The 19,105-nt window shown below is 43.8% G+C and overlaps 1 protein-coding gene across 7 annotated transcripts in view; it reads right to left on the reverse strand.

Moving 5' to 3' along the window:
* Window positions 1-2,739: 2,739 nt before the first annotated feature.
* The window catches only part of SIRT2 (sirtuin 2), a 47,054-nt gene continuing 30,688 nt past the window's right edge, over window positions 2,740-19,105 (reverse strand). For all 7 annotated transcript variants that reach the window (XM_033955586.1, XM_033955585.1, XM_033955582.1 and 4 more), the window contains 8 exons: window positions 17,146-17,275; window positions 15,338-15,397; window positions 11,616-11,671; window positions 11,441-11,517; window positions 10,525-10,576; window positions 4,887-4,954; window positions 4,318-4,384; window positions 2,740-3,328 (listed from right to left, as the gene is read on the reverse strand). In XM_033955586.1, coding sequence (XP_033811477.1) covers window positions 3,182-3,328; window positions 4,318-4,384; window positions 4,887-4,954; window positions 10,525-10,576; window positions 11,441-11,517; window positions 11,616-11,671; window positions 15,338-15,397; window positions 17,146-17,275 — 657 coding nt within the window. In that variant the 3' untranslated portion in view covers window positions 2,740-3,181. The remainder of the gene's footprint in view (window positions 3,329-4,317; window positions 4,385-4,886; window positions 4,955-10,524; window positions 10,577-11,440; window positions 11,518-11,615; window positions 11,672-15,337; window positions 15,398-17,145; window positions 17,276-19,105) is intronic.

Raw genomic sequence — 19,105 nt, forward strand, 5'->3', positions numbered from 1 at the left:
CTCAACGTGAGCTGCTACTAAGAAAGGTGAGAACTATAGCCAACATCAATATAAAGTCTAATAGATGCTGGCATTGTCATCTAGACATAGGAACGCTGGATCACATGTTATACTTTTGCCCCTTAATATTAGGCTTCTGAAAGTCGATTTGGGTTACAATTAATAGGATATTGGGTACCTCCATATCCATGTCTTACGATGTGGTTCTCTTTGGAACTACTCTACAACCCAAGTCTCTAATTTCTAAAGCTGAGAATAAGTTACTTCTTTTAAAGACTGGGATTGCTATACAAATGATCACAAAAAACTGGAAGAATTGTGATAGACTGAATCACACCTTTTGGTGGGAATCCCTGTGCTTGTGTTATCGATAGGAACGTATGAATTCAGAAATAAAGGGTTATGGTAAAAAATTTTAATAAGAACATAAGAAGTTGCCTCCGCTGAGGCAGACCAGAGGTCCATCTCGCCCAGCGGTCCGCTCCCGCAGCGGCCCATCAGGCCTATTGCCTGAGCAGTGGTCCCTGACTATTTCTATAACCTACCTCTACTCCTATCTGTACCCCTCAATCCCTTTGTCCTCTAGGAACCTATCCAAACCTTCTTTGAAGCCCTGTAATGTGCTCCTGCCTACCACAGCCTCCGGAAGCGCATTCCATGTATCCACCACCATCTGGGTAAAAAAGAACTTCCTAGCGTTTGTTCTAAACCTGTCCCCTTTAAATTTCTCCGAGTGCCCCCTTGTACTTGTGGTTCCCCATAATTTGAAAAATCTGTCCCTGTTTACTTTTTCTATGCCCTTCAGGATCTTGAAGGTTTCTATCATGTCTCCTCTAAGTCTCTGCTTTTCCAGGGAGAACAGCCCCAACTTTTTTAGTCTGTCAGTATATGAGAGATTTTCCATACCCTTTATCAGCTTAGTTGCTCTTCTCTGGACTCCCTCAAGTACTGCCATGTCCTTCTTGAGGTACGGTGACCAGTACTGGACACAGTATTCCAGATGCGGGCGCACCATTGCACGATACAGTAGCAGGATGACTTCCTTCATCCTGGTCGTAATACCCTTTTTAATGATACCCAACATTTTGTTTGCTTTCCTTGAGGCTGTGGCGCACTGTGCCGACGCCTTCAATGTTGTGTCTACCATCACTCCCAGGTCTCTTTCAAGGTTACTTACCCCTATCAGTGATCCCCCCATTTTGTAAGTGAACATCGGGTTCTTTTTCCCTACATGCATGACCTTGCATTTCCCTATGTTGAAGCTCATTTGCCACTTTTTGGCCCACTCTTCCAGTGTCGTCAGATCCTTTTGGAGATCTTTGCAGTCTGCCGTGGTTTTAACCCTGCTGTATAGTTTGGTGTCATCCGCAAATTTAATGACCTCACATTTTGTTCCCACCTCCAGGTCATTAATGAATATATTGAACAGGAGCGGTCCCAGCACCGACCCCTGCGGAACTCCGCTCGTGACCCATTGCCAGTCTGAGTAATGGGTCCTTTAGCAGATTTTGTATCCACCAATCAATAGTCCAAGCCTTCCATTTTATTGAATATTACACACATCTAGATTAGGAGGGAGGGATGGGGGGGAGAAAAGATGTTTAAATTATTATTGTTAGTAATAAGTGCTGTTATTTGGTGCCAATTGTTGTATGCACTTTGTATGTTATTAAAATGAATAAAGAATTAAAAAAAAATATATATATATAAATTATATATATAATTTTTTTTAATTCTTTATTCATTTTAATAACATACAAAGTGCATACAACAATTGGCACCAAATAACATCACTTATTACTAACAATAATAATTTAAACATCTTTTCTCCCCCCCATCCCTCCCTCCTAATCTAGATGTGTGTAATATTATAAAGTTATATATATATATATAAAGTGCCATTTCTGCAAAAGACACCAAAAAAGGCAATTTAAAGCTTTGCAACTTGGGCTGCCTTCTTTAAGAGAATCAATTCATCCACCTTCCCTATTCATCAAGAAAATCGCAGGAAGCCATATATACTGACTTCCAACTCTTCTCTATACTGCTGCAGCCACTTTTCCCCAGGATAAGAATCAGGACAATATTAACAGATTTGCCAGATCTGGGATCTTAGGTATCAGCTTAGATTTCCTTCCTTAGAGTACTGTGTTCAGTTTTGGAGACCACACTACCGAAAGGACGTGCTGAGGATCGAGTCGGTTCAGCGAACGGCCACCAGGATGGTCATGGAGCTCAAGGATCTCACATATGAAGAAAGACTAAAGAAATTGCGGCTGTACTCACTTGAGGAAAGAAGAGAACGGGGAGATATGATTGAAACGTATAAGTACATCACGGGATGCATCGAATCAGAAGATGATATCTTCTGGCTCATGGGACCCTCAACCACCAGAGGGCATCCGCTGAAAATCAGGGGAGGGAAGTTTCATGGCGACCCCAGGAAGTACTTCTTCACCGAAAGAGTGGTGGATCATTGGAACAGACTACTACTCCAGGTGATAAAGGCCAGCAGCGTGACGGATTTTAAGAAAAAATGGGATACTCACGTGGGATCTTTAAGGGAGTAAATTCAGGGGGGGATACTTGGAATGGGCAGACTTGGTGGGCTATAGCCCTTTTCTGCCGCTTTTTTTCTATGTTTTCTATGTTTCTATCATCTGCTCTCCTGGTTTTCTAAGTATGTATATGAAAGAAAACTGTGTTCAAAGGCTAAAAGAATGCTCAGCAGGACACCTGTAAGCCTGAAAAGCGGAGTTTATTAAGTAAAATAATGACCTGCATCTGACTCCAAGAATCAGGAGCACTAATATCTGGGAAACACAGGACACAAAATTCATCCTAAATCTGACTTCCAACAGAAAGAAAGAAACAAAAGGTGCTTGCTGGATCATCTCTCCAGACTCAAGTCATTCAGGGGTTATTACGGAAATAAACTATTCAATGCCTCTCACTTTCAAAAGCAGAAAGCTGGTTCTCTCACCGCTTACAGGTGTTTGGGAATCAGACTTTTAACAGCAAACAGGTTTTTTTGGCACCTCTCATCTCCAGCTTCTTAAAGAAACTCAACATCTTCCACATTCTAATGCTAAGCAACCCCCGTCTGCACCAGGAGGACTGTAGTGCAGGGGAAGAGTTGAGTGACACAGCTGGAATCCAGTGTGCTCCTGTTCCCTTTCCTTTAATCCTGCTTCTTCTCTCCTGCCAAAGACGCCTTCTCCTTAACCTCTGCTGTTGACTGAGCGCCTGAGACACCCCTGGCAGCCTCTGTTGACGATTTAGCGTCAATCGCTGCGTGTTCTTTATTCACCAAGTCTTCCAGTTCTTTCTATTCAAAAGAGAAAACAATTTTTGAACCACAATTTATTTCTGGTAATCACATCCTCTCGCATTCATCTTCCATGCCCCCCCAAAATAAGAGTGCATTTTCATCCATTTAACCCTCTTTCATCCCTCAGCAAGAGCATGTTGGTTCTCATTTTCTGAGCGCCCCCTCTGTCAAAAGGCCAGAATGCACCACCTCCTGTTTATTGTTGCTCCCCCTAAAGAGTATTGTACTTATCTTCTCACACCACCAGAGTGCTCCCTTCTCCCAACCACAAGATAGTAAACAGTGTGAGATGTGCCTCTATGTGCACTCCTCCTCACAAGCCCTACCCATCAATCATGTATTCCTCCCATTTATTGTAGGCCATTCCCCAGCTAGAGGGCAAGCTTTTATTATACACAGCTTTGCTGCTGTCTACAAAAAGTGGTATATTGAAAATAATAAACCATAAACTAAGTTTGTTGTCTACCTACTACTTCTCCTCAGCCAGCAGGAAACAGCAAATCCTCTCCCATATACTACATTTCCCCTCATCAAAAACTTCCCATGCACCCTCGCCCCACTGACCGCAGGGCACACGTATCACCTCCTATTCACCCATGCCCTGCCCTACCCCACTGACCACAGGGCACACACGTTTCACCTCCCATTCGCCCATGCCCTGCCCTACCACACTGACCAAAGGGCACGTATGTATCACCTCCCATTCACCCATGCCCTGCCCCACCCCATCCGCAACTACAAAGTACAAGTGCCTCATCTCCCATTTACCCACACTCCACCAACCACAGAATATGAGCATATGACCTTCTATTACACCCATGCCCCACCAACCACAGGACATGTGTGCCACATCCCATTTACCCACGTCCCACTGTCCACAGAGCATGCACATAACCTCCCATCTCCTGCACCCCATCTCCAACTCCTGAGGCTGAAAGCCAGAGCACCCTGCCCCTGTTCCCCTTTAGGTAGGCCAACAGTGTTACCTTCCAGCCCAAATGTTCTGCCAAGGCCATGCAGCCGTCGTCACAGTTCCCCAGCCAAGCTACGTCTCTGAAGAAGAAAAAAGGCAGCAGTCACAGCCTGCATTCAGCAGGTACTCATGTCTGTCTGTGCATGATTACATTACATTACGTTAGTGATTTCTATTCCGCCTGTGCCTTGCGGTTCTAAGCGGATTACAAATTAGTAGTCTGGACATTTCCAGGAGAATTACAAAACAAAGAAGCAAGTATATAACAGGTTACAATGATGAATAACAATACATTCAGGATACAGTAGAGTTACATAACGTTGAAGGAAGCAGTTTTCTGGTTACAGACGGTGATTTCTTGTTTAGGTTTCTGACTATGTATTGGGGAAATGGTTTGAAGAATTGACTAGGTGTTACTGTGGTGGTGGTATTCACGAGAGAATATGCTAGTGCGAATAAGAGTGAGGTTAGAATGATGGGAGGTGTTTTTTGAATAGATGTGTTTTGATTTCTTGATGCGTGTTTGTTGCATAGGAGGACATGGCAGTGCTGGAAACATGATCATATGTACTTGTAACTTGCCTATAAGCCTTTTCTGAATCAAAGTCCATTCCACAGCCAAAGCCAAGGAGCGCCATGAAAGAACCACTCTAGAGGAAAAAGAAGAAGAGGTATATTGTCAAACACTGTGCGAGCCACATAGAGGGGGGAAGGGTGACCTAGAAGCCTTCCTGCTAAGCCTACGTTTATGCAACAGCTTAAACCTACAGCTGGCAGTTAGTAACCTAATCTCAAATGCAGCAAGTTAAAGGATGCTTCTCTTAGCTGTGAGGTTCAGCATCCTTCTGCAGCATCCTTCTGAGAAAAGGAGGTTTAAAGTACAAGCACAGAGCAGAGTGAAAAAAAAACCACCAATGCAAATTCTAATACAGACAGACCCCGAGTTACAGACGGCCGACTTAAGTACGACTCGTACTTAAGAACATAGATGCAGCTTCATTTGATTTCACTGAGTAGTATTTCCAGTGGCATAGACTCCTACACGTCTCCTGTAGCAGATTCAGGAATGATGCGTGGCCACATTAAAAACAGTGTGTGGTTGTGCATGCTGTACCGGGAACACTGGTAGAGACAGTTGGCCCTTTTGTTAGCCGGGAGCAGAGGTAAGCAGCAAGAATCTTAAAATGTACAAGTTCTGAGTTACATACAAATCCGACTTAAGAACAGCTTTAAAAACGTAAGTCGTTCTTAACCTGGGGACTGCCTGTATATAAAAAAAGTAAAAGGCTGACATTTGGCCAACACTGACAAAGGGGGGAGATGGGGGTTCTATGAGTCATCTATTCTATAACAGCTATCTGGGCGCCCAGATTTCATTATAGAATACTAGCATAACCAGGTATGCCCAAAATTTAGGTGCCCACAAAGTATCATTTATTGGCAAGCCAAAGCAGTTCACAATATAGATTAGTACAATAGAAATGAACTTCATAATAAAACAATAAAGTACACAATCATACAAGAGTTACAACAGACATTAAAATAAAACACTTCTCAACTGTTGTTATTCACAAGGAGCCAGCTATAAGAAACACAAGCCTGGGGAACTCGTTAGGTGCCCACAGAGCACTGTCTTGTGGGTAAATCATTCGGAAATATGACCTGAAGCACTTGTGAATCAGGTGGCTTACACAGGAGGTATCATAAATGGATTGGAACTGTACTGGAAGAAGTTATCGTTAAATACCTTTGAAGGATCAGCAATAAACATATTTTGAATTAAATAAATCTATGTTTCTTCAGTTGCACAAGCCACTGACCTGACATAACTACAGGCGCCTAAATATGTCAAAAGTGTACGCAAATAACAGAATTCTGCAGGTGGCGTGTGTAAGTGGCAGCCATGTTCCTCCCATGCTCGGCCCATGTAGATAAGAATAGCCAAACTGGGTCAGACCAATGATCCATCTAGCCCAGTCTCCCGTTTCCAAGAGTGGCCAACCCAGGTCCCAAGTACCTGGCAGAAACCCAAAGAGTAGCAACATTCCAGAGCCGAGATTGTGATGTCATAATGCCTCATTCCACCAATACCTCAGAGCCAACCTCAGCAGTGATGTCGCAATGGCTTGATTGTCCTATACTTGGCTCACATAAGAATTGACATTCTGGGACATACCGAAGGTCCATCAAGCCCAGTATCCTGTTTCCAACAGTGGCCAACCCAGGTCCCAAGTACCTGGCAGAAACCCAAAGAGTAGCAACATTCCAGAGCTGAGATTGTGATGTCATAATGCTTCATTCCACCAATGCCTAAGAGCCAACCTCATCAGTGATGTCACAATGGCTTGATTATCTTATACTAGGCTCACATAAGAACATAAGAGCTGCCTTACTGGGACAGACTGAAGGTCCATCAAGCCCAGTCTCCTGTTTCCAACAGTGGCCAACCCAGGTCCCAAGTCCCTGGCAGAAACCCAACTAGTAGCAACAATACCCCCCTTATTTACGTGCTATGCCATTTGTGACTTGGATTGGCCTCCGTGAAGACAGGATGCTGGGCTAGATGGACCACTGGTCTGACCCAGTAAGGCTAATTTTATGTTTTTAAATGCACTCTTATAGAATAGCACTTACATGCTTTGCCACCACTTGCGCAGGTTAAGTGATGGAATTCTGTATTTATGCATGCAAGTGGCAGCTAAACCCCAGTGTCCAAGGTACAGAACTGCCCTTTAAATGGGTAACTGCCTGCTGACTTTACGCAGGTGCTCAGAAAAGGTGTCAACTGAATATCCAGTATAAAAGTTGATTATTTATTTAAAAAGTCTTGTATTCCGCCCTATCTAAAAATCAAGGCAGCATACAAAAACACACACATAATTAAAATGCAATTACATACAACATAAACACAAAACTAAAAGTCATAAATCAAACATCACAACCAGAAATTATCAGAGGCCTTGCCATCAGCATCAAGTGAAGGCTTGATGAAAAATAAATGTTATTGTCTTTGAAAAGAAAGCAAAGAGTGACTAAAGTGTAAACGCTGAGGCCATGTATTCAAAAATAGAGAATGACATGGGAACAAATTTTCCCCAGCCCCGCAGGAACTTAATTTCCCCGTCCCCGTGAGTTTTGCCACTGTCCCTGCCCCATTCCTGTAAACTTTGCCTGAACTGCACAAGCCTCTGACACTTATGATTCTAAAGTGTTTGAGGCTTGTGGAGAGGAGGACGGAGCTTAGGCATTGGTGGAATGAGGCATTATGACATCACAATCTGAGCTCTAGAATGTTGCTACTTATGATTTTAAAGTGTTTGAGGCTTGTGCAGATGAGGACAGAGCTTAGGCATTGGTGGAATGAGGCATTATGACATCACAATCTGAGCTCTAGAATGTTGCTACTTATGATTTTAAAGTGTTTGAGCCTTGTGCGGATGAGGACGGAGCTTAGGCATTGGTGGAATGAGGCATTATGACATCACAATCTGAGCTCTAGAATGTTGCTGCTTATGATTTCAAAGTGTTTGAGGCTTGTGCAGATGAGGACGGAGCTTAGGCATTGGTGGAATGAGGCATTATGACATCACAATCTGAGCTCTAGAATGTTGCTACTTAGGATTTTAAAGTGTTTGAGGCTTGTGCAGATGAGGACAGAGCTTGCAGGAATGGGGCAGGGACAGGAAAAGAACTCATGGGGACAGGAAAATGAGTTCCCGTGGGGATGGGGAAAATTTGTCCCCGTGTCATTCTCTATTCCACAGCTTAGGGCCCGCAAACTTAAAAACTTTGAATCTTGATATTCCAGTCTAAGGTGAGCTCTAGTCCTGCTATTTGAGTGGCCCAAGTTAACTAGATAAATTTGTCTGGACGGAGCCGAATATCATTTAAGCCATAACTGTGACCCTGGCATGCCTCAAACCAGTGTTTTTCAACCTTTTTACACCGATGGACCAGCAGAAATAAAAGAATTATTCTGTGGACCGGCATCAGTCCGTGGACAGGCGGTTAAAGAACACGGGGCTAAGTCTTGGGGGGCAGACCCCGCCCATCTCTACCCAATCTCCACTCTAGACCCCGCCCCCATAATAGTAGTAATTGCACCTTGCACGTCCCATGCCTCATCTGGAAGCCTTCCCCCTGTCGTTGCAACGTCAGAAAGAAGCCTTCCGGTTCAGGCGCAGGATGTCCGTAGGAGCCGCTGCCCGTGGCTTTGTGCACTGAATCAGTTAGGAAGAGGGAGCTGGCTCAGATAACGCCACATCGATCGCACCGTGGACCGGCGGTTGAAGAACCCTGTTTTGGGCCTGATGCACGTGCTGGCCCTGTGGACCGGCAGGAAATTTCTGTGGACCGGCACTGGTCCATGGACCGGTTATTGAAGAACACTGCCTCAAACACAGTTTCCAATGCAATGTCTACATGTTGTGTGGCTGGCAAAACATAACCAGTAAGTGGGGATTTTCTAGTTCAATAATATTTATTAACTTTTAAAAATCAAGGCACCTACAAGAGCCAGCAGGTTTTATACATTTATACATCAGTCTGACGATAAGAATCCAACAAACCCCAGACTTTTTTTTTTTTTTTTAATGTGGCAAAAGCTTCTGTTTTACAGCAGGCACTTCCTCATACTTTCGCCCCCAAACAAACAGCATTCCACAACGCACAATCTGAAAGTTCAGAACTATTCTTCCAGCACGTTAAAATTTGCTGAATTGCTAAACCCATTAATAATCAAATAAGTTAGCCTCTGCTCTATTTAACCCTGCAGCCAAGGCCACAGACCAACCAGTCTGTAAGTTAGTGGGACATGAAATTTAAAAATAGCTAAAACTCTTTCCCTCGCTGATTTCCAAAACAATTGTACACAAGAACAGGCAAATAGCGTCCCCACCTCCAGGCAACAGGACCAACAAACACTCGATCCCCCCCTTTGGCCACAGCAAAGAACCCGTCTTATATACCATTTGCTGTAAGGTTGTACATCTAATATAATAAAATGGTAAGCCGCGCATGCGCAGTTCCTAAGTGTGCGCCGCTTTTCTGTGAGCTGTAGCGACACATAGGAAGTGCGCATGCGCGGTTTACGGTTCTTTGAAAGACGCGGCGGTGGCTACTCTCACGATCCCCGCCTGCGTCGGACTTCCGACGCAGGTGGGGATCATGAGAGGAGCCACCGCCGCGTCTTTCAACTAAAAAAAAAAAAAAAAAAAGTCAAGACCGAAGTTTTTTTCAATTTCAGAGACGCTGCAGCGGCTCTCTCTCTCTCCGGTCGTCGTCTTCGTTCCTCTCCCCGGCACACCCGAACCCCTGTTCAGCCTCCCATCCGACGCTACCTTCGACTCCCTTACTTCCTTGCCGCCGCTCCTCTTCTCTTCCCGCCCCGCGGTCCCAACAAACGTCCTTACTCCAGCAGGGGCCGCAGCACTCTAAACACGCTGCTTGGCGGCCTGCTACGTGTTTAGAGTGCTGCGGCCCTTGCTGGAGTAAGGACGTTTGTTGGGACCGCGGGAAAAGAAGAGGAGCGGCGGCAAGGGACTAAGTTGGCCGGTAGTGCTGTTTTTTCCGTGATGGAGGAACACGCGAAAAGAAAACGTTGGCCCCCGCCGAAGAAGTGGAAGGTGGAGGAGGGGCGCGAGGAGCCGGAGAGCTGTATGTAAGTGTGTGTGTGCGCGCGTGTGTATAGCCGAGGAGGAAGTGCAGCAGGAGCAAGGAGGTGGGGAGAGTGGATTTCCCCTACTTGGATATCAGGCATCAAGAGGATTGGAGTAAAAGCTTTGGTCCTGTGATCCTCACTCTTTTCCTGGGGCTACTGCTGGACAGGGGGGGGGGAGCAGGACATAAAGGAGAAGAGCTACTGCTGGACAGGGGGAGGAGAGAATGGGAGGGGTGCTGCTGGACAGGGGGAGATAAAAGGAGAAGGGCTACTGCTATATGGGGGGAGCAGGGAAAGGGGGGGGAGGTGTTGCTGGACAGGGAGGAGGTAAAAATAAGGGAGAAGAGCTGCTAGCACCCGTTCATGTAACGGGCTAAACAACTAGTATTCTTATAAATTACCTGTAACTGACTGACTTAGGGGCTATTTTGGAGCTTTTTGGAATTAGACAAAGGTTACTGGTAATTGTAGCATCTCTTAAAGATAATAGGAAACTCATTCAGGTCTCTGCTATGTTGAAATAAATCCCAGCAACAACCCTGCCCCATCTCCTTTGCTTACCTCTCCTGTTTTCTCCTTGTTAATAAGTAACCTTGGTACATTTGCGGGCACCCTGCAAAAACACAGACAGAAAGCACAGGAATTTTTAAAAATCAATCCAAATGGACACGATTAAAGCAGGTTTTGGGAGGACAAGAAGGAACAAGAAACCTGGTACCCTAAAAGAACAACAGGGTATTAGGGTAGTGTTAGGAAATAGGAAATTAATGACTGGAACCAATACATTTGTTGGGGGGAGGGGGGTTGGGAAAAGGAAGGACAGTAGGGGGAGAGGAATTCTAATAGACATCGATAAGAAGATGGCTGCATGTTGGATTTAAAGTTAAGGGGAAAAGAAGTGATTTAAATTCTAATAAAATGTTTCACACAAAAAATATCAACATTTGTTGAAACAAAAAAAACAAACAAAAAAATCAATCCATACTGCAAGGAAGAGGAAGAGGAAGAGGAGGAGCCTAGTGGTTAGAACAGCTGCCTCAGAATGCAGTTCCTTGTGATTCTGGGCAAGTCACTTAACACTTTGTTGCCCCATGTAAACCGCTTTGATTGTGTAAACCACACTGATAAAGTGGTATATCAAGTCCCATTCCCCTTTAACTATCTTCTTGCTCCTCCTCACCTACTTTAAGACTGGGAGTAGAGGGCTCCTCCTAAAGGAGGAGAGCAGCTCCCGTTACAGAGCAAGGGTAGAGAGCTATTTTTAAAGAGGGAGGCGAGGTTCTGTTACAGAGTCAGATGGAGGCCTCATGCCTCTACACCCTGAGGTTATGAGCTTGATTCCCAATGGAGCTCCTTGTGACTCTGGGCAAGTCGCTTAACGCTTCATTGCCCCAGGCACAATATAAGTACCTGTCTAAAATATGTAAACCATGCTATAGTCCCTAGCAGAGTGTGTTAGGTTGTGATAGATACGTACTTTCCAACAAGGGATGCAAATGGTTGAACCTGCAGAGAGGTGCCCATTATGATCAGGAGATCAATCTTCTGGAAATCCTGCAGTAAAGAAAGAGGAATGTAGATCTGTTCACTGGTTCAGAAAGCAAACAAAAATCCTGACCCAGAGTATCTTAAGTTGGCCAACCCATACGTACAGATTTTATACAAGAGAAGAACCGTGCAGGCAGACTCTCGCCAAACAGCACAATATCTGCAAAAACAAACACAACAAAGGGAAAACCAGATTGAAGCACTTCTCAGGTCTCACATCTCATAAGACACGTAATATAATGCCTGACGAGGCCTGCATTCTGAAGCATGTGGCCTAAGTTTTCAGCTAAAATTTCATCTTAATTTAGTGGCTTAAAAATTTTGCTTAACAATGTAGGCCTGCCATTCACTTGCCTAGATTTATCAGCCTCAGAGCTAAGCTCCTAATTTCTTTTCCCCATCCTAAATCTGACCGGTGCCCGCCCCCCAGTATCTATGCCCCAAATTTAGGAGTTTAGTGAAATTTTTGCCGCGATTAGCATTTTGCTGACTGCTGCCAACGTTATACCTGGAAATTTAATGTCGGGCTCGGACACTGAATTTCAGGGTATATAGCTGCTTAAATGTGATATTCAGCGCTTAACTTGTTATAAATAACCAAATAAAGATAAGACTGCCTTTTATGTGGTCCTATTTATGTGGTTAACTTTAACCAGTTAGATTAGATTATATATACCAATTAGTAATGAGGTTTTAAAGCTGATTACAAAACTAAACTAAAACTTAAACTAAGTCTTGTCTACCGAATCTTCACCTGAAAGGAGCTCAACTCGGTTAACAAAATTTAGACAAAAATAAGAAAAGCAAAAAATTTTGCTATTCTGGTGTGAGAATCTAAGTATCGTTGAAATAACAATGTTTTCATAGATTTCCGAAAAACCTGAAAAGAGGTACCGTATTTTCACGCATATAACGCGCGCGTTATACAAGATTTTACAAACCGAGCATAACCATGCGCGTTATATGCGTGAGCGCATTATACAATTGTTTTCTGTCTTGTTGGCGCCCTCCTCCATCTTCCTGCAGCGTTCGCTGAAAGCCGCAGCAGCGGCTTCCATGCGCCTCCTGCGGCTGGGAAGCGTGAGAGGAGCCGCGGCGGCAACTTTAAACTTAAAAATAAACTTCTACCGGTAGTGCCGTTTTTCCTGCTGTGCCCTCTCGATCTCCTTTATCACAGTGAGTGCGATGGTAGGCCAGACCGTGGGAAGCAAAGGGGCGGGCTGGGGGGAAATGCTGCTGCACAGAGACCTGTAGGGGAAGGTAAATACCGCTGCTGCTGCTACTCAGAGAAGTGGACAGAGAGGGAAATACTGCTGCTGTTGCTGCACAGGGAAGTGAGGTCAGGGGAGGGAAATGCTGCTGCACAAGGAAACGAAGGTGGAGGGAATGTTACACATGGAGCAGGGAGAGACACAGATAGAAATAAAGACAAACAGACAGCGGGAGGGAGGGAGACAGAAAGAAAGGAAGAAAGACACAGGGGCAGGAAGAAGGACAGAAAGACAGACAGAGAAAGGGGGTCAGGGAGAGAGAAATACAGCAGGAGATAGAGAGACAGAAAGAAATAAAGACAGACAGACATCTATTCTAGCACCCGTTAATGTAACGGGCTTAAAGACTAGTAGTTAATAAAAATGTATTGAAAACAAACAAACAAAAAAGATGTGGCCCTTGTGCAAGAGCCAAAGAGCAGCCGATTTATTTACATTAAGGGCTCCTTTTACGAAGGCGCTCTAAACCGCCGGCTATGCTAGCCACTACCGCCTCCTCTTGAGCAGGCGGTAGTTTTTCGGCCAGCTTGGGGGTTAGTGTGTGATGAAAAGTCACGCGCATTAAACCCGCCAGTGCGGCTTTGAAAAAGGAGCCCCAAGAAACAGATCATACTCTGCCACCACTGGTTAAATATGGAGTCCACCCCTAAAAATGCCCCCAAAGTAGCCGGTTTCACCTTAGGCACTAAGGGCTTGATTCTATAAATAGGGCCTAAGTTAGACACCACTAGGCACCGGCGGTAGTTTTTAGGCCAGCGTGGGGGTTAATGCGTGATGAAAAGTCGTGCGGCTTGATAAACATCACTTAGGGCTCCTTTTACTAAGCTGCGTTAGCGTTTTTAGTGCACGCATTTTAGTGCGCGCTAAACCCGTGCTACGCAGCTAGAACTAACGCCAGCTCAATGCTGGCATTAGCATCTAGCGCGTGAGGCAATTTAACGCATGCTATTCCGCGTGTTAATGCCCTAAAGCGGCTTAGTAAAAGGAACCTTTAATTATTTTTCATTGGTAAATAGACGTAATTGACCACACCATTAATAAACAATTTTTTAAAATTATTTTAATTGGTACTTTTGCATAGACATCCGTGCGACACTTAACATCGCCTAAGCCGAGGCGCTCTCCAATGCCTACCTGAAAAGTAGGTGTGGTTAGGGGCAGAGACAGGCACCTAATGTACCAGCACCTATCTCTATGATGCCTAGGTCTGCTTAGGTGCCACTAGGCGTGATTCTCTAAGCAGCACCTAATGGTTGATCGACAACCGCATAGTCCGGTGCCTAAAAGTGAGGCACCATTTATAGAATCAGGCCCTAACTGGGGATTTTCATTGGCATTATCCAGTTACATATCACTAGTTAGCCCCAGTCAGGAGATTTAAATGGTAGGCGCCTCTCCTAGCCATTTAAATCATTTTGAATAATCGGGCCCTCGGAGTACAAATTTATGCACTCAGCCCTAGTAAATTTGCAAAGAGGCCAATTTATGAGCAGAACTCAAAGTTAGGAGCCCAAATCCTTGGAAAGTCAGAAGCGTGACTGCTGGCTCCAGCACCCAAAAGCGGCTAAACTTGGCAAGGCTTGTCCTGTGGGTGTGGGTAGGATGGGAGGGGGGGGGGGAAGCTTTGTGAGTGGGGGAGGGGTTCTCAACTCAAGGATTTTTAGTTTTATTTATTTAAAAAAATTTCTATACCGTTTAAAACTAAATGGTTTACATCATTTACAACTCAATATACTTTGAAAAATACGTAAATAAATTCAGGTGATCCTCATAAATTGCACTTTACATAATTTACATACATAATTTTAAAACAAAAACATGATAAAATAAACATACAATCCTCAGAAATCAGAAAGCACAGTACAGAGTAAAGCTTTGGATTCTTGCCCAGAAATAGCTAAGAAGAAAAAAATTTAAAAATTTAAATTGAATCAGGTTGGGCAAACTGGATGGACCATTCATGCCGTCATCTGCTATGTTACTATACATAGCTTGCATAGTAAAGATCATGAATAAATCATCAACTCTGCAGAGAGGAAAATTATTGGCTAGAAAAAGGCATCTACAAGTATCTGCGTCTTAAGTCTTTTCTAAACAAGCCCTTTTCACGGCAGTTTTGTATCTGACCCACCAGGGACTTACATATCTTAACTCCTGCACAACAAAAAGTCATTTTACTAGTCTCTACAAGCCTTGGATTCGCAGTCGTCGTCAGTAAAACTAGATTCTCAGAGCACAATGATCTTTTTGGTGTATAGTCTTTCTGTATGTTTTGCATTAGAGGGAAGAGGGGAGGGTTTGGGTGGGAAATGTGATGCTGCTTCTGTTTGGTTTGTATTTTGGAAAAAATTTCTATAAAAAAGATTTTGCAAAAAAAAAAACCCACAAAAAATGTAGCAAGGTTATGCTTTACAGTCTCCCATAGTTCCAGAGTGAGGCACCTCATGTGCTCTCAACCAGTGTTCGGATTCATGGCCCTGAATACTAGTAGGACTCAGAGAGCTTTATCTGAGGCAGCCACATGGCTAAAAACATTATGAAACCAATCCACTTACCGGGCTTCACCACACTGCTGCATTTTTCACACTTGGGAATCAGATCAGAGAAAATCTTTTCTGATTATAACACAACAAAGACAGCTTGGTTAGGATGGGTCAACAGATTCTATCATAAGAAAAGCAGCGGCAAGGCTGTAAATATTAGGAAGGGCATGAGATGGGGAGTGGGGGGTCTCTCTCTCACACCTGAGGCATTGTGCACTCTCTAGAGAGAGATACGAGGGGGGTCTCTCTCTTTCTCACCCAAGCCAATGTGCACTCCCCAAGGAGACTGATGGGGGTCTCTCGCTCTCTCTTCTGAGACATTGTACATTCTGCATAGATATGAGGGTCTCTTTTTCTCTCTCTCATCCAAGACAACATGCATTCCCCATAGATAAAGACAGGAGTTTCTCACTCTCTCACTTAGCTGTGCATTCACATGGGACATTGCGCATTCACTAGAGCAGGGGTGTCAAAGTCCCTCCTCGAGGGCTGAAATCCAGTCAGGTTTTCAGGATTTCCCCAATGAATATGCATGAGATCTATTAGCATACCATAAAAGCAGTGCATGCAAATAAATCTCATGCATATTCATTGGGGAAATCCTGAAAACCCAACTGGATTGCGGCCCTCGAGGAGGTACTTAGACACCCCTGCTCTAGAGTCATGTTTATATTTATTAAAATTTTGATATACTGCCATAGCATACAACTGTTCACAGCGATTTACATTAAAAAAATACATAATTATATATAAAAGAACGCCATTAGTCTAAGAACAGATCTATCTACATTCAGAAAGACATTATAAATACAGTTTTATTTTGCTCTGTCCCCAGGCCAATCCCTGAATATCGCCCGGAAAAGATCAGTAAATATGATCATTCTGAGGAAAATCTTTGTCCACATGCTAAATTAAACAAATACGTTTTCTGAATTTTTTTTAAAAGCCTTTAAATTCAATTTCAAATGAATCTGACTTGGTAACTGATTCCATAAATCTAATCTAATATTTGTATGTCGCACAAGGCTCTAGGCGACTTGAAGAAGGAAAAGGGTTGCTTGGGCATAGTGGGGAGGAGAGGAAGGAAAGGAAGATAGGAGACGTAGCAAAAGAACAGATGTGTATGGTGATCTTGGCGCTAAAGAGAAAAAAAGCTTTAGATCAGGTGAATTCCCACTTTGTCCTTCTAACTGATGGTATAACCAACCGATTATCCTGTAATGATCTCAGCATTCTCAGTGGAGAGTATGGAATAGTAAGATAATTTACATAACTTGGCTGTTGCAAATGCAATTACTTGTGTGCCAGTATCAACGTTTTGAATTGAATTCTGTATGGTATTGACAACCAATGATAAGAAAGATCTAATGGTGTTACATGAGCAACTGTGCCCTCCCCAGGCAAAGATACAGGGGTCTCTCTCTCTCACCTAAGACATGGTGTATCCCCTAGTGTATCCCCTCCTTCTCTTTTTCACTCACCTGAGGCATTGTGCATACACTCTCCAAAGACCAAAATGTGGGATCTCTCACCTGAGACACTGTGCACGTCTCAAAGGATGGAATCTCTCTCTCTCACTCTAAGTAACATGAACATGAGATTCCCCCCCCCCCATAGATGGAGACAATGAGGGGAAGGGGGGATTCCTCTTTCTCCTTAGACATCATGCCCTCCTCAGAGATCTCTCTCTCACTCAGGTTACCATACATTCCCCAGAGACAGAGCTAAGCCTCTCCCTTTCTTTCTTCTGGGCCACTGTACGCTCCTCAGAGACAAGGATAGGATGATGTCTGACCCCAGAGATGGAAAACGATGGGTACCTTTCATCCAGGATAGTGTGTATTCTTTCCTACAGAAGGTGCTAACACAGTGCGAGGTAAAGAAGGTTCCGTGTGCTTCCACCAGGTCATCTTGCTGCAACCCGGCAACTCGTTCCAAAGTATCAATGTTCTACCAGAGAAAAAAAAAATGAAACTACTTACCAATGTAGTTCTCCTCTCCTTTCCCAATATATGTTAAAGTACACCTGTCAGTATTATTTTACTATGTACAGCCATAGGCGAATTTATAGCCTATGTACTCCACTTAGAAATTTGATAATAATTTTTGGAAATTGATCTGGGGTCAAATAAATTGTATGTTAGAGAATCATGTGGCCCTGTCATATGACACAGTTTTGTTTGGGATGTCTATGAAGGCCAAAAGTCAAATCTCCTCGAATAATAATAAGCTGTTAATGATTTTAACAGGAGTTGCCATCCAACAAATAACACACAATTGGAAAGACTATAGAGGGTTGAACTACTGTTTCTGGTGGAGTTCGGTGTGTCATGTGTATGAAATGGAAAAAACATTGGCGGTTAGAAAAGGTTATTTTAAAAAATTTAAAGATGTGTGGGGACCATTAATAGATTACTATAATAAATAATTGTATTTATCCCCATTTAGTATGTATATGGTGGGAGGGTGGGTGGGTGGGTTTTATGAAAATGTGATAGGTAATTACAAATATATTTGGAAAGGGAGGGATGGGAGGTAATTTATAGTATAAGATGACTGTAGAGTTTCAAGTGAAGAATGTATATTATGACTTGATTTATTGTACACTTGTTTTCATATTTTAAAAATGAATAAAGATATATTAAAAAAAAAAAAGAAATTTGATAAGCGGATTAACAAATTTTAAATAAACTTGAAACCTGAACTAGAAAATACAAGGAAAGGGAAAAGGCTGTAACAGAGGCTACAGGGCCTTGAGTAGCTGGGCAAGGACTGTAGCAAGCACCCTGGTATTAATCTCTATCTCTCTTTTGTGTGGTGGGCAGAGCCTTAGGAGGGCTTGCAGAGTTGTCTCTCTCACTCCCTTATGTAACTGGGCAGAGGCTGACGGAAGGTCCTCAAGGTCAGTCTCTCTCACCTCCTTTTGGAACTTGGCAGGGGTGGAAGGAGAAGGCTCCAGGGGCAGTGGAAGAGGGTGTGGCATAATGGTTACAGCTACAGCCTCAACACCCTGAGGTTGTGGGTTGAAGCCCCGTGTTGCTCCTTGTGACCCTGGGCAAGTCACTTAATCCTCCACTACCCTAGGTACATTAGACTGTAAGCCCATCAGGACAGAAAGGGAAAACGCTTGAAGTACCTGTATGTAAACCGCTTTAAGTGTGGTTGTAAAACTACATAAAGGTGGTATACAAGTCCCTTTCCCTGATGTCATAATGCCACATTCCACCAATAAGAGCTAACCTCATCAGTGATGTCACAATGGCTTCACTCTTCTATACTTGGCTCATTGGAGGCGAGTGTAGCACAGTGGTTAGAGCTACAGTCTCAGCACCCTGAGGTTGTGGGTTCAAATCCTGCACTGCTACTTGTGACCCTGGGCAAGTCACTTAATCCTCCACTGCCCTAGGTACATTAGACTGTAAGCCCACCAGGACAAACAGGGAAAACGTTTGAAGTATCTGTATGTAAACCGCTTTGAGTGTGGTTGTAACTCCGCCGAAGACTACAAAATGGTGGTATACAAGTCCCAAACTCTTTCCCAGTGTCCCTCACTTCCTTAAGGATTTTAGCAACGGTGGTAGGAGGGGTTCCAAGGCCAGTCTCTCTCAGCACACATAACTGAGCAGTGGCTGTAGAAAGCACCATAAATATCTTCCTGGGGATTCTATCAGCCGGTTCAACACAGCAGCACGGAGGGCCTCCTTTAAGACCCGCCCACTGGTGCAGAATCACTTGTGACAAGATGAGAAAGCATGCCAGGTTCTGAAATAACTGTGTTTT

Source organism: Geotrypetes seraphini, chromosome 8 (assembly GCF_902459505.1).
Source record: "Geotrypetes seraphini chromosome 8, aGeoSer1.1, whole genome shotgun sequence".
NCBI lineage: Eukaryota > Metazoa > Chordata > Amphibia > Gymnophiona > Dermophiidae > Geotrypetes > Geotrypetes seraphini.